The 14,757-nt window shown below is 38.3% G+C and overlaps 2 protein-coding genes and 1 pseudogene across 2 annotated transcripts; 1 reads left to right on the top strand and 2 right to left on the bottom strand.

The window, feature by feature from the left end:
• Positions 1-993: 993 nt before the first annotated feature.
• Positions 994-1,528, bottom strand: LOC133781892 (auxin-induced protein 15A-like). Its single transcript, XM_062220997.1, has one exon. The coding sequence runs from the start codon at positions 1,433-1,435 to the stop codon at positions 1,157-1,159; it is 279 nt and encodes a 92-aa protein (XP_062076981.1). The 5' UTR covers positions 1,436-1,528; the 3' UTR covers positions 994-1,156.
• Positions 1,529-3,000: 1,472 nt separating this feature from the next.
• On the top strand, positions 3,001-4,295 carry LOC133781891 (auxin-responsive protein SAUR24-like). The gene has a single exon (XM_062220996.1). The coding sequence runs from the start codon at positions 3,119-3,121 to the stop codon at positions 3,398-3,400; it is 282 nt and encodes a 93-aa protein (XP_062076980.1). The 5' UTR covers positions 3,001-3,118; the 3' UTR covers positions 3,401-4,295.
• Positions 4,296-4,417: 122 nt separating this feature from the next.
• LOC133781890 (auxin-responsive protein SAUR21-like) lies at positions 4,418-5,163 on the bottom strand (annotated as a pseudogene).
• Between the last annotated feature and the right edge of the window lie 9,594 nt (positions 5,164-14,757).

Here is a 14,757-nt window from a genome sequence, read left to right as displayed (position 1 = left end):
TGAGATCTTCTTGCTCAATGGTTTTGCCTAAGGAGGCTAGGTGATCGGCACATTCCTTGATGGCTTGCATGTAGGCGGTAATGGAGAGATTGCCTTTGGTGATTTTGTTGTACTTGTCTTTGATTTGTTTGATATGGCCACGGGAGGGTGAAGCATAAGTTTTGGCCAAGGTGTCCCAAAGTTGTTGGGATGTTTTGGTTTGAGAGACAAGAGGAACAAGGTTTGGAGAGAGAGTGCCGACGAGAGCACCAAATAAGAGGCGATCTTGTCTAATCCAGAAGGTGTGATTGGGGTTGGTTTCTTTGTCACCATCTTCGGTTGTGATGTGGGGGGGAGGACAAGGAAGGGTACCGTCAACATAGGAGAAGAGATCATGTCCAACAAGAATGGCTTCTATTTGGAGTTTCCAAGATAGATAGTTTGTGGCGGTTAGTTTAATGGCATTATGGATGTTGAGGGAGGTATATGGTTTGGTAGGGTCGGTGGTGTTGGGTATTTGAGAAGAAGGAGATTGGGTAGGGGAAGCCATGGAAGTAGGACAAGTTAAGGAGTATGGCGGTGGAAGTAGGATCGAAGGGTATCACTGATACCATGTAGAAAAGGTATATTTGATATATATTTCATTGAATATTTTACAGCAAATAAATAGTGGTACAAGGAAGCTATTCTGTACAAGTAGTTCCTAGAATCAAGGAGAATAAAATCAGAAAATTATGTACAAGATATCAATAGAATAATATCCCTAAGATAACGAAGGAAGTTGAGCTAAAGGAGGAAAGGGTTGACTTGGAAGATGTCAATCCTTATCATATTATCCTCGTACAAATCTTCTTTGATCAAACAAAATTATATATAAGATTGCTAATTTTGTTAAAAAGAGATGGAAGCAAGATATGCAATTCGCATATAGTAGTGTGAGGGTAATCATATGAAAATATAAATGTAAATTAAACGGGAAAACATTCTATGCCAAGAGAAATCAACAAATGAGAATATCTTAGAATTGAATTCATTTATCCCACTCTTAGGCACAACTTTTTTGTTGAACCCCAAGGAAAAATATTTACATGGTATTGGCAATGTTTGCCTTACAAAATTGTAATGATCATTTTTGTTAGAGATTGTTAATATATAATCAGTGTGTATATGCCAATCATTAGGCATTCAAGCGGGAAATGAGATCGATGAAGGCATCTTCTGTGCAGGGAATTGTAAGAGCTCCCATTGGATGATCGAATCCGAATTCTTCTTCAGCTTGACTTAGGAAGTCTTGGAATGAAGGCTGGTTTAAGTATGCAACGGGGATCACAAATCTCTTCATTCTGTTTTCCCCAACATAAACTGCTAAATACCCTTTTGGAACATCTTTTGAACTTGATAAAGGTCTCTGAATTAGCTGCTTAGCATGAACTATGCTTGGAAATCTGAATCCCATTTTTGTATGTATCTCTAAAGGAAAAGGAAAGATGAAAAGGTGAAGAGAGAAAATAGATCTCAAAGGGTTTGCAACGAAAGCTGAATACTTGAGAATGTGAAATTTTGAGGTGCTAATGAACCCAATCTTATGTGTATATATACACATTCAAGACCCTTGATGGGATATATGGGGTCTAGTGACATCCTACTCATCAATGCTTATGTTTTATGCTCTCATAGTTGTGTGGTCATAAACCTGTATGTCCAGCTTGTTGAAAAGAAAACAGAACAACATCAGGCCCTACAGTCCTTTTCTGATTCGGCCAACTTAAATATTATTCATAAATAAATAAATTGTTACTTGCAGGATGTACTAGCTTCACTAGAATCACAGAACATGCAGAGGTACATTTTTGTTCATTATTTCTGTTTTTGTGATTGAGCTCTCTATTTAATGCCTAGATATTTCATCTATTTCTGAACACAAATTGTGTAATAAAATGTCCAAGACATGTCCCCTGCTGCAGGGGGCCACATATTTACCTACAAAATAAGAAATCGTCTTCTTTATGATAAGATATTACAAAGGCTTTTTTCTGCATTAATGGCTTTGTCATCATCATTGCCCATTTACCAGTTGACAAAGAAGATTTTCTAATGGTATTTTACTTACAACCTTTCTCTTCCTTGCAGGCTACTCATTATGTTCTTTGTCTATAAGATATACCAATAAATGTCTAAATTGAGTAATATCATCCTACTAATTCTTCTCAAAATAAATAAATAAAAAAAGGTGGTCACAAAAATCTCAGCTTTGATTTCTAATGAATAAGAGTCTTATTCAGTCCAAATTTATTATGTAAGCTGTGCATGAATTTTGATACACTTTTACCCTTTGATGTGATAAATAGTTCTTCAATTTTTATAGCAATACATATAATGAATGTATATGTGTAATAGGTTGGGACTTCGTTTGCAATTATGAAACATTAACGCATGAAGTTGTCTTTGAGATTACTTCAGAAGAATTTGGTTTGACTGAAACTATAACATTATTGGAAACTCCTACTTGAAATTAAATAATGAATTTGGATAGAATACTTATAAGATATGCGTTTTAAAAAAGTTGTTTCTACATTGTGTTGACAAAGAACAGAATGAGTGGCATATAAGCAATGAATAGCATAACTAATTCAGATGCAGAAATTTTGTCCCATAATGAAGCATTAGCCATTGAAGTATCAGATAAAGAATTCACATTTAGGGTTGCTTTAGTTTTGATAATGAAAATGCGTGTCCCTGTGGATATGAGACAGGCCTAACACATCTAATTGCAAGTGTTTTGTTCTTGAGTGTGTGGTGGGGCTGGAAGAAGAGCAAGAAAATTGCAAACAAAAAATGAATTGGCATTGTATTTGAATCTATAAAGATGACTAGGAAGACAATACCATGTGATTGCACAAGCATTGCGCCTCACTATACCCCATACAGTCCAGCTAATTTGCTTTCTAGTCTTGACCATTCACCAGACCCCATATCGATCTTATCAAGTATATTATTGATTATAAATACACACAAGACTGGGATCAATACCATCCCAAGCTCTCTATTTCCTAACTAAATCTCTCCTTTTCAAGTTTTCCGAGATATCTCTGCCCACTTTTGCTTCATTCTTCTACCTTTAGACACTCATATTACAATCATGGGTTTCCGCTTTGCAAGCTTAGTACATGCCAAGCAACTCATTCAGAGGCCTTTTTCAAGCACAAAAGATATTCCGAAAGGATTTTTAGCAGTTTATGTTGGCGGTGAGAGCAGAATGAAGAGATTTGTGATCCCTGTGGCATACTTGAACCAGCCTTCATTCCAAGACTTTCTAAGTCAAGCTGAAGAAGAATTTGGATTTGATCATCCAATGGGAGATCTTACAATTCCTTGCACAGAAGATGCTTTCATCGATCTAATTTCTCACTTAAGCTCCTAATCTTATGAGTTTAGACACCAATAGATGATAACAGCTAAAGATTGTTAGGCAGACAATGCCATATACCTTGTAAATATTTTCTCCTTGGGGACTAACAACAAAGTTGTCTACAAGAATGATACAAATGAATATTATTGGAAATTTTCTTCCATATTTCTCTGTGATTGGAACCATTTTTTCTTAAGAGTATCATATAGAATCCTTCTCCATGTCCTTGGTCTACATTCTTTTTTGGCATTTTCAAAACCAAAAAAACAAAAAAAAAATTAAGTACAAAGGAAATTCTTGACATATAGGAAGGTAAAATTCAAATACCAAGCAAATGAGTGTATGTTTCATAAACGCTTCCAAAGATCTCAGTTTCATTTTTTGAGAAGTCACTCAAATGAGAATTTTCTATATATATATATACAACTATCACTAGTAGTCAAACAATTTCCTTTCCAGGGTCAAAGTATATGATGTACAGAATTGTTTCTGCAAAATTCTGTTAGTTCTATGATTTACAATCAATTCAACTGAGGTATGAGAATAATGAAGATGCCTTCTCTGCAAGGAATTGTGATTCCACCCATTGGAAGTTCATATCTGAATTCTTCTCCAGCCATAATTAGCAATTCTTGAAACACAGGCTATCATTTTGGTAAGAAAGAGGTACTACATATAGCTTCTTTTGATCCTCTCCAACAAAGACTTCAAAGTAGCCTGCCTTTTGTGGTGGTTTTGAACTAGTTCATCTTTTTTTTTTCTTTTCTTTTTTTTTCCACCTGTATATGATACACTGAATTTGTTAATATTAAACAAAAATAAAGGGTTTAATGCCATGTGTGATTTTCTCATGTACTTGGCTCTTTAGCTTTGAGACTTGGCACAAGTCAAAGCTTTCCTCGGATCTCTTTCTTGTTTCTTCCTTCTTCCCTTTCACTAATACAACTATGGCTTTCATCAAGAGACATTTCTTAAGTCCAAAAGATGAACCAAAATGCTTTTTATGTATGTCATGAACAAATCGTTTTTTAATAATTCTGACATGTAAAGAGAAAATAATAAATATTATGAATAAAATATAATAATATAAATAAAAGAACACGTAAGATAAATAAAATAATAAAAAAAAAACTTTATTCTTGTATTCTTATGAAAGGATGATAAATTACAGCAAATGACTTTAGCCGACGAACCAATTCGTAATGTTTGTGGGTCGGGGAAAGGAAGTTGACAGCAGATGAGCAAAAGAAAAGGACAGAAGAAATCTTATGATCATAATCTCAGTAGAATCAGAATTCAATTTCTATTCATATATAATCTCAGTGGTAAAAAAAACTGTATGTACAAAATTGTATGTGCTAATGAATGTTAGTGCTACATCTAGATTACAATTAATTCAATTGAGAAGTGAGATCAATGAATATATCTTCTGTGCAGGGAATGGTGAGTCCCCCCATTGGATGATCGTATCCGAATTCTTGTTCTGCCATGCTTAGTAGTTCTTGAAAAGCAGCCTCATTCAAGTACCAAATAGGTACTACATATCGCTTCTTCTCCTCCTCTCCAACATACACTGCAATGTATCCTTTTTGGAATGGAACTACACTTCAAAGTTGCTTCTTTGTGCCCCGAAAGTGACCTCCGAAGCGACTTCTTGGCATTGAGAATACCAGGCAATTTGAACGCCATGTTAACAACAATCTGCGTGTGCTATTTCTTTAGGGAAAGCTTAAGAGTTTCTCACAACAAACACACTTGCTTGTAGTTGTAGAGAAAACAGAGGAGGCTTGATGATTTAGGTGTGTGGTAATGTGATGTATATATAGATGAATGACTATGAAGACTGGTGGATTGAGTTTCGGGATTTGCAAGGGACATAGGCATTTGATGTTCACATGGCATTGTCTTGCAAGTCATACTTAGAAGCTTAGCTTAGTTGGTTGTGATTGGTACACTAATACATGTAATATATGATCTAGTTTCAACATTATCATTAGGAAAAAATTACAAAGGCAGGAACCCACTTGTACCAATAAACATTGCAACAAAGAGAAACCATTATAACAAGTTGTCTATTACTTTACTTTTTCTTTTTTCTCTAGTGAAAGAGAAAGAGCAGAAATCACTACACCTGTACATCCACATATTTATTTTAAACTTTTGATGTGAATATGTGATCATTTAGATATGAGACATGCCTAAGACATCTTATGGTCTGAAAAACCTAAGTTTTAGCCTATCTTTCCAGTTTTACAATATTCATCTAGGATTTATCTTGATATATGCTTGAATATTAACAATACAATCATAAGAGTTGACACACAAAATTACAAGCTTCATCTGCACTGAAAACTCATTCCAGCTGACTAGTGCTTGGGTTCCCTGAACCAGGGTAATAACTCTCACTATATTCAGAAGTAATTTTACATAAACCAGTTCAAGAATCAATACGTAAAACTGTACAATCTATCTCAAAATACAGTGAACCTTTTTACCCTAAATAACCAAATCCATTGGTTATAGATGCAAGATCCCCTTGCTTCAATGTTGAACTCCCTTCAACAATATCTCAAATCAGAAAACCTTCGGATCTATAGCATCAAGACCTAGCTGAACTCCTTCAGCAATCACGGCTTGATTCCAGAGCTTGCACAGAAACCTTCAACCATCTTCAATGGAGTTTCTTGCCAAAATCTGCAAAAATCAATAGAAGAAAAAGAAAGAAAACAGACCAAAAACACCCAATCAAATCTATCAAACAAAGAGAGTTGGTTATAACTAATTAACCAGGCCAATATATATCCTTGGCTACAATTAGGTATAACCCCGAACCAACTAACAGCTGTTACTCACTAACAGCCTTGCTTTACACACATGCTGACGTGGACACTAACTAAAAACGAATAAACTTCAGACATAACAAAAGTCCATTCCAGACGTGACTGGACCTAATTTGTCATACACAAAATATTGGTCCTTACAATATCCCCCTTGACAAATTATGGTCAATGACAAGAAAGAAACAGTGTAAATCAAAAGATTAACTATGCAACCAATAATAGTCTAGTCAAACAGTAAACAGAGTCTTAAACAACCAAAATACGAACAAAATATAAAAGAGTATGTGGAATCAGTAAACAGAGTTTTAAGCGATCAAAATAACAAAGAGTAACACATGATCAAAACAACAAGAGAAGTAATATAAGGTCATCTCCCCCTTCATTGAGCATAATCTTTGAGCACAATCAATTGATAGTGGCATCAGATTGCTCCCCCTGGAGAGGTGCAGTCGAATCAGGAGCCTGAGGAAGGGCATCAGGAAGCGTAGGTGGAACGGATGTGTCTAACGTTGTGTCAGCAGGAGGCACTATAGATGAGACTGGGGGCACATGAGATGCAACCGGAGCAGGAGTTGTGGACTCCCCCTGAATAGGAACAGAAGACTCAGGAGGCACAGAAGATTCACCAAAGGAGTCCCGATGAAACGCTGGGGAAGAAACATCAATCGAAGGTGATAACTGAGAGCCATACTCAGACTGAACAACCAGAGCCTTGACCGCTTGAACAAGCTTGTACATAGATGCTTCAAAGGCCATTTTCCGCTTCTGATATTTCTTGTAACGTTTAGTGAAGGCCTTGAACTCGGTATATAACTGTACTTGCCAACTAGAATCAGACAGACCTTTAAACATAGGAGCCTTGAGCTTAGACGACTGCGAAGAAGAAGGAGCAATGGAGGAGACCTTCTTGTTGAGAGTTGCCAGAAAACTTTTAGACAAAATAGGATTGGGAACCTGGAAGTCATGAGTGGTCAACGGCGGTTTGGCAGGCTGAATAATCTGTTGAATCAGGCTTGGATAGGGCAACTTGTTACGAGTACCAGTAGAGGAAGCGACATCAACAATTCGATCATAAATGAGAGTAGCCAAATCAATAGACACTCCAGTACCCACAGTATATAAAAACTTCCCAATCTCAAGTGTAACAGATGAGAGGTGAGAATTGGGAAACCAATTATACAAGGCCACATGATGAAGAACCCGATAGAAAGGAGTCAACTTTGTGACAGGAATATCATGATTCCCCCAAACATAATCAGGCTGGCCAGTTAGAACATGACCCATGGTAGATTGATCTGGACTGTAGGACTTATTATATGCAGGTTTAAGAACTTTTGGAACCTTGAGTGCACGAGCTATAGTGGATGGTGCAAATTTTATATGACTACCCCTTACAAAAGCAGTAAGACAATCCTCATTTTTCCCATCTAAAACAGACCTATATAAATTAGCATAAAATTCCCTAATGAGAATGGGATGAGGAGACACCAATTTGGACACTGTATTAACTCAATGCCTAGACTGTAAAAGTTCAACTAAATCAGGAAAATCCTCCAAAAAAATAGAATATTCAGGCCACAAGTCTCTCACAGCAAACCATCTTTGATAATGCGAGGCCTTGGTAGCATCAACAAAGTATTGAATAGATAATGGATCAACAAAAGACACAGAATCCTTAGGACTAGAGGTAAGCTTGGACTTTTTAGGAGAGGGTGCAAACGGAGTGTCCTTGGGCTTACGTTTTGTAGCCGATGATTTTTTGGGAGGTGATCAAACATTCATTTTAGCTTTTCCTTTGGACTGGACAGGAACATGGGGTTTGGGGGTGGGTTTGGGTTGAGGTGTGGGTTGAGGTTGGGGTGTGGGTTTGGGTTTGGGTGTGAGTTGGGGTTCGGGTGTGGGTTTGGAGGCAGACCGAGTCTTGGGGGTTTTGGGTAAGGATGGCTTACACATAGAAGGCGACTTGGGAGGAGACGGAGATGGTGGGTTTGGGTTCGGCAATGGAGAGGACACACCGGGTGAAGACACAGACACGACAAAGGAACGAGTAACACGTTTAGGTGAAAATATAGAGACGGGCGGAGAAGACTTACCAACGGAACAAGGCGGACGGGCATGGAGTACATTGACCGAGGGAATGACTGGAGGAGCAGACTCAGTCACCACCTCGGGAAGGGATGGCGACGGAGAAGATGGAGACGACTCCGCGACGGTAGGCGGAATCGGAACAATGGACAAAGCCAAACTAGGATCAAGAGCAGGGGACACAACCCAACCAGGCGATGTGGCGACTGCAGATGGCACAGATGCATCCACAGAAGATGGGACAGCCACCTCCGGAGAAGGAGAGATAAGCACATCTGCGACATGAGAAGGTCGGATACGGGAACGACGGCGATTGGCTCTTTGCTTCATAATGTCGAACTCGTTTAGGGTTTCTGCGATTGGAACACTGTAAACAAAACTCACACAAGCTCAAGTGATGTTATATTTATAGAAAGACCTTATGAATGCCCCTACAAGAAATTGACCGTGCAAAAAGAATGACAAAGCCCATTAAAAAAAATAACCCACACTAATATATGAAAGACCAAACAAGACATTTGTTGTTTTGTAAAAAAAACAAGAATAGAATCTAAACAGCCAATGTTAAAAAAAATATTTACACTTGAATGGCAGTAGAGATTTATGAACAAAAACTCTGAGAAGCTCAACATGGATTAAAATATCTGATCAAAATATACACATCATGCTTACCAAAAAAAATGAGAAAAGTTTGTGTGATATATACACTCTGAAAAACACTGTCTAAGTAAATACACAAAATTTTTCTTAACAAGAGATTTGAGCCATTATTTTCATTTGTGTGTGCAAAAAGACCTCATGTGGACCAATAATCATTAAATGGTCCACTCACTCCACATGAATTTTTTTTTTATGTATTTTTATTTGATATATCCTCTTTTGACAACAAACACTCTGAGTTTTCCAAATACCCAGCACTGGCTTTCACTCATCATCAGAGATGTAGCTGTCTCCTTTCTTTTTATTTTGCTCATCAAATACCAAGAGGAGGAGCAAACTCCTCAGGGCATATGATGGTACAAAGGAAGCTCTTCCCATTTCATCCAATAATGGTAGCCTTTTGAGCTGGAGAAAATAAGGGCTCAATTCTAAATCTTGGAAAAAAAAATAGTGTGATTAAGAAGCAGTGACCAAGAAACAAGTAATTCACACAAACTTAGGGAAAATAAAATTTGGTAAAGCATGAAGAAAAAAAAATGTGGCCAGATGAAACACCAAACCTCTCAGATGGTGCAGAGACCAATGCTGGTTCGTAGATGTGCATAAGTTTGAGCATCAAGAGCTTTTGTAAACAAATCTGCTAACTGGGCATTAGTGGAAACATGAGAAATTGTTAGCAATTTAGACTCAACCATGTTTCTAATGAAATGATAACATATGTCAATGTGTTTGGTCCTTGAATGTTGAACTGGGTTTTTTGAAATGTTAATGGCGCTTGTGCTATCACAAAAGAGGGTCAATGACTTTTGAGGATGGCCATAATCAGTGAACATCTTATTGAGCCAGATGAGCTGAGTACAACAGCTGCTAGCCGCAATGTACTCTGCCTCAGCAGTGGAGAGTGAAATAGAATGTTGTTTCTTGCTAAACCAAGAGACCAAGTTGTTCCCTATATAGAAACAACCCCCAGAAGTATTTTTCCTATCATCTAGAGATTCTGCCCAATCAGAATCACTATATCCCACCAGGGACATATTTGTATCACATGAATACCATAAACCAAATTCGATAGTCCCTACAAGATATCTAAAAATACGTTTGACAACAGTAAGATGAGACTGTTTAGGATTGGCTTGATAACGGGAACATAGACCAACACTAAAGGAAATGTTAGGACAACTAGCTGTGAGATACAACAAGCTTCCTATCATGCTACGGTACAGGGTTGGATCTACCGGGTCACCAGATTCATCTTTATTTAGTTTAGAGGTGGTGCCTATAGGAGTGCGTGCATGTTTGACTTGAGTGAAACCAAATTTTTCTAACATGGACTTGGTATACTTAGACTGAGAAATAAACATTCCCTGATCTGACTGCTTAATCTAAAGCCCTAGAAAATAAGATAGATCGCCTATTAGACTCATCTCAAACTCACTTTGCATAAGTTCCACAAACCTAGTAATCTCACTCTCACAAGTTGGCCCAAAAATTATGTCATCCACATATATTTGTGCAATAAATATTCCATCAGTTAGGTACCTGATAAAGAGAGTATTATCTGCACTACCACGGGTGAATCCATTTGATGCTACATAGGCAGTAAGTCTGTCATACCATGCGCAGAGAACCTGCTTTAACCTATATAGAGCCTTTTTCAATTGGAAAACATGGTCAGGAAACTGAGGGTCCTCAAAACCTTGAGGTTGTTTCACATACACTTCCTCTTGAAGAATCCCATTCAAAAATGCACTTTTTACATCCATTTGATGTAATTTTATTCTCTGATGGCATGCGACTGCAAGAAGTAACCGAATAGATTCCAACCTTGCAACTGGGGCAAAGGTTTCTTCAAAGTCAACTCCTTCCACCTGATTGTAACCTTGTGCGACTAACCTTGCCTTATTCCTTATGACAGTTCCAAACTCATCTGATTTATTTTTGAAAATCCATTTAGTTCCAACAACATTAGCTCCTTCAGGTAAGGGAACTAAGATCCACACATCATTTTGTTTGAATTGGAACATCTCATCTTGCATAGCAGCAAGCCAGAACTCATCTAAAAGAGCATCCTTGGCACTTTTTGGCTCAATCTGAGATAAGTAACAGGCGAAAGCAATCAGGTTTTGTAATTTTCTTCTGATGACCATGGTATCATTTGGATTTCCAATAACAATATCAGGGGGATGAGCCTTCTGAATCCAGGAAGGAGGTCCATTTTTATAAAGCTTTGCATGTTGAGACTCCTTTGGCAGAGCACTGGTGACTTCCTCATCACAATTGAAGCCGCTAGGACCTGCTTCTTGGCCCTCTGACGCGGTTGGTTCAGTAAGAAGTGATCCAGACGGAGTGTCAGGAACCATTTGGTTTTGTCTAGCTGTGACTGGAATAGGTGTAGTTAATATTGGAGCTTCATCATCTGCCAATGGTTCTTCAGATTTTTCCAAGTCATCAAATCGAACATTAATGGACTCAACCACTAAATGAGTTCTTTTGTTGAACACACGATAGGTACGACTGTTAAGTGAATACCCAAGAAACACACCTTCATCACTCCTTGGATCAAATTTTCCTAAGTGTTCTCGATCATTTAGGACATAGCACACACATCCAAAAATGTGCATATGACTGACATTAGGAGTCATTCCTTTCCAGAGTTCATAGGCAGTCTGTGTCGTGCCAGTTCTAAGATGAACCCGATTGCAGATATAACAGGCTATATTAATTGCTTCAGCCCAAAAACGTTTAGAAATGTCCTTAGCATGCATCATTACCCGAGCCATTTCCTGTAAGGTCCTATTCTTCCTTTCAACAACCCCATTCTGTTGAGGTGTTTTTGGAGCTGAAAATTCATGTTTTATTCCTAATTGATCGCAGAAATCGGAGAACACAGTGTTCTCAAACTCCTTTCCATGGTCACTTCGAAGTCGATAGACTTTTCCAATCTTAGATTCCTTTTTATTTTGGAGTCTGAGAACTAAGGCTGAAAAGAGTCCAAAGGTATCTGACTTTTCTTTGAGGAAATCTACCCAAGTGTACCTAGAGTAATCGTCAACAAGAACCATGACAAACTGTTTACCACTTAGACTTTCATTCTGCATGGGTCCCATTAAATCCACATGAATCAACTCCAGCACACGGGATGTGAGTAGCATGTTTACAGGAGGATGTGAGGCTTTTGTCTGTTTTCCCAGCTGGCAAGGCCCACACAATCTATCTCTAGTGACTTTCATCTCAGGTATCCCTCGAACAGCTTGTAGTTGCACAATTCTCTTCAGGTCTCTAAAGTTCAAGTGCCCCAGTCTATAGTGCCACAAGTCTGGCTTATCAAGAAAGGATCTGTTGCACAAAACTTGATTACTTAGCGCATAGCAGTTGTCGCTGGTTCTATTACTCGTCAAAACTGAGCACCCATTAGTTGCAACAAGACAATGAGTTTTAGTGAAACTTACAGTGTAGTCATTGTCACAGAGTTGGCTGATGCTAATAAGATTTTCCTTGAGACCTTTAACGTACAACACCTCAGTCAATGGAGCTACTCCATTTAGCACCAGATCACCTTTTCCAAAGATCTGACCCTTGTTCCCATCACCGAAGGTCACAACTCCCTCCTTTCCTTCTTTATAGTTTACCAACACATTTCTGTTGCCGGTCATATGTCGGGAACAACCACTATCGAAGTACCATTGATCTTCGTGAAAAGCTGAAAAAGAGGTGTGAGCAACTAATCCAACATTTGCGCTAAGATCAGTTTTTGGTTTCCACTCACTAGATGACAACTTTCCATTAAATCGATTTAGTTGTTGAAAGCTATTTGGACGATTGATCATAGCTTTCAAATACGCCTGCAACTTGAAGCATCTGGGTCTAATATGTCCTCTTCTGTTACAAAAGTGAAAAATGGGACCAAATCTCTCCTTTTGAACCTGACCATCCAGGACAGTCTTCATTCCTTCAAATCTCAATTTGATAGGGCCAGATGAGACACTGATCTGTTTAGTGGAATCTGGGAAACCAGGGCTGAAAGTATTGTGCATTGAGTCATCATGGGTCTTATCTTCATTGTTCTTGGACGAAGAGGGATCATCAATTGCCAAATTTCCCCCTTTCTTGTAAAGCAATTTATACCCAATGGATGTTCGATCTCCATATGGTTTCTGTAATTGCAAGGTGTGGTTAATTGCAGCAGTTCCTGGAGGGATAAACTCAAGAGATTGTCTAGCCCTTATTAAATCTGCAGTCAGTTTATAAATCTCAATGTCTTTCTCATCAAGCTGTTTTGTGAGCTTTTTAACAGTGTCCTCCAACCCATCCTTCTCAGATTCAAGTTGTTGTTTGGCACAAGTGAGACCTTTGATTTGTTTAGCCATATACTCCCATTGAGCAAACATCTCCTCATATGCACGTTGTCTCCCATCACTGTCCTCATCAGTTGAGCTTGAGTTTCCATCTTCCTCTGAACACATTGATTGATGACTCTTTGCCACAAATGCCACCACCTGTTTCTCTTCATCAGACCTGTCACTTGAGCTGGAGCTCTTTTCTTCATCACTATCACTCCAGGTAGCTGCTAAGGCTTTCTTCTTCTTAAGAGTGTTGGCACACTCAGCTTGAATATGTCCAAAACCGTCACATTCTCGGCACTATATTCCCCTGTTTTTCTTGTCACCAAACTGTTGGGTTTGCTTATTGTTTCCACCAAAGTTTTTTCTAGGACCATTCTCTTTTCCTCCTGGAAAGTTTTTCTTGTAATTACTTTTCAAGAATTTTGCATAATTCTTGGTCAGCAAAGCAAAAGTCTCATCAGTGAATCCCTCAGATGCATCTGAGATCAACTTCTTTTCTTCCTTATGCACAAATGCAAGACTATTATCAATTTTTTATTTTTCGGAAACTTTCTGCTTCTTGCCTTTCTTCCACCGTGTGAGACTCATTTCATAGTTTTGCAATGACCCAATTAACTCATCAAGATCAAGTTCCTCTACATTTCTCATTTCCTCTATAGAGGTAACTTTTGACATGAACTTTCGAGGCAGAACTCCAAGCACCTTGTGAACTAGTTTTGCGTTTGAGTAAGTCTTTCCAAGTGCATAAGATTCATTCGAGATATCGCACAATTTGGCAAGGAACTCTGCTACAGTTTCTTCCTCCTCCATAGACAGATTTTGCCAAAGCTCTCAGTCTGGACTTCTTTACAGCATCAGTTCCTTCATTTTTTATTCTCAGTTTCTCCCAAGCTTCTTTGGAAATTTCACAGTTGGCTATAACTTTCAGCTGATTAGTAGAAACTGCATTAAAGAGAGCATGCATAGCCTTTGAATTAAAGTTGGCCCTTTCCATCTCCTCTGTAGTCCATAGACTCATTTGTTTAGGCTTAACAACCTCATCTTCAACAACGGTTGGACACTTCCATCCATCTTCAACAGCCATCCACACCCGTTCATCAACAACTCTCAAGAATGCACGCATTTTTGTCTTCCAGTAAGGATAATTTGTCCCTTCAAGCATTGGGGGTCGAGACGTGGAACCTCCTTCTCTGAACATCTCCATTCTGTACAAACAATTAAACAAACCAACAGAAAATATACTCCCAGAGTCGGAACTCAGAGAGGGTCAATGTCAACTGGAGAACCCGGAAAACAAGAATCGTGAATTACACGAAGACAAATCAGAAATCAATTTCAGTACACAAAAGATAGGAGGGTCAAAAGAAAAACAATTAGAACAACCTGGCTCTGATACCAAATGAAAAACCTAAGTTTTAGCCTATCTTTCCAGTTTTACAAT

This window comes from Humulus lupulus, chromosome 6 (assembly GCF_963169125.1).
Source record: "Humulus lupulus chromosome 6, drHumLupu1.1, whole genome shotgun sequence".
NCBI classification, from domain to species: Eukaryota; Viridiplantae; Streptophyta; class Magnoliopsida; order Rosales; family Cannabaceae; genus Humulus; species Humulus lupulus.
Note: the sequence above shows the minus strand (reverse complement) of the source record. Positions and strands in the feature narration are given on the sequence as shown.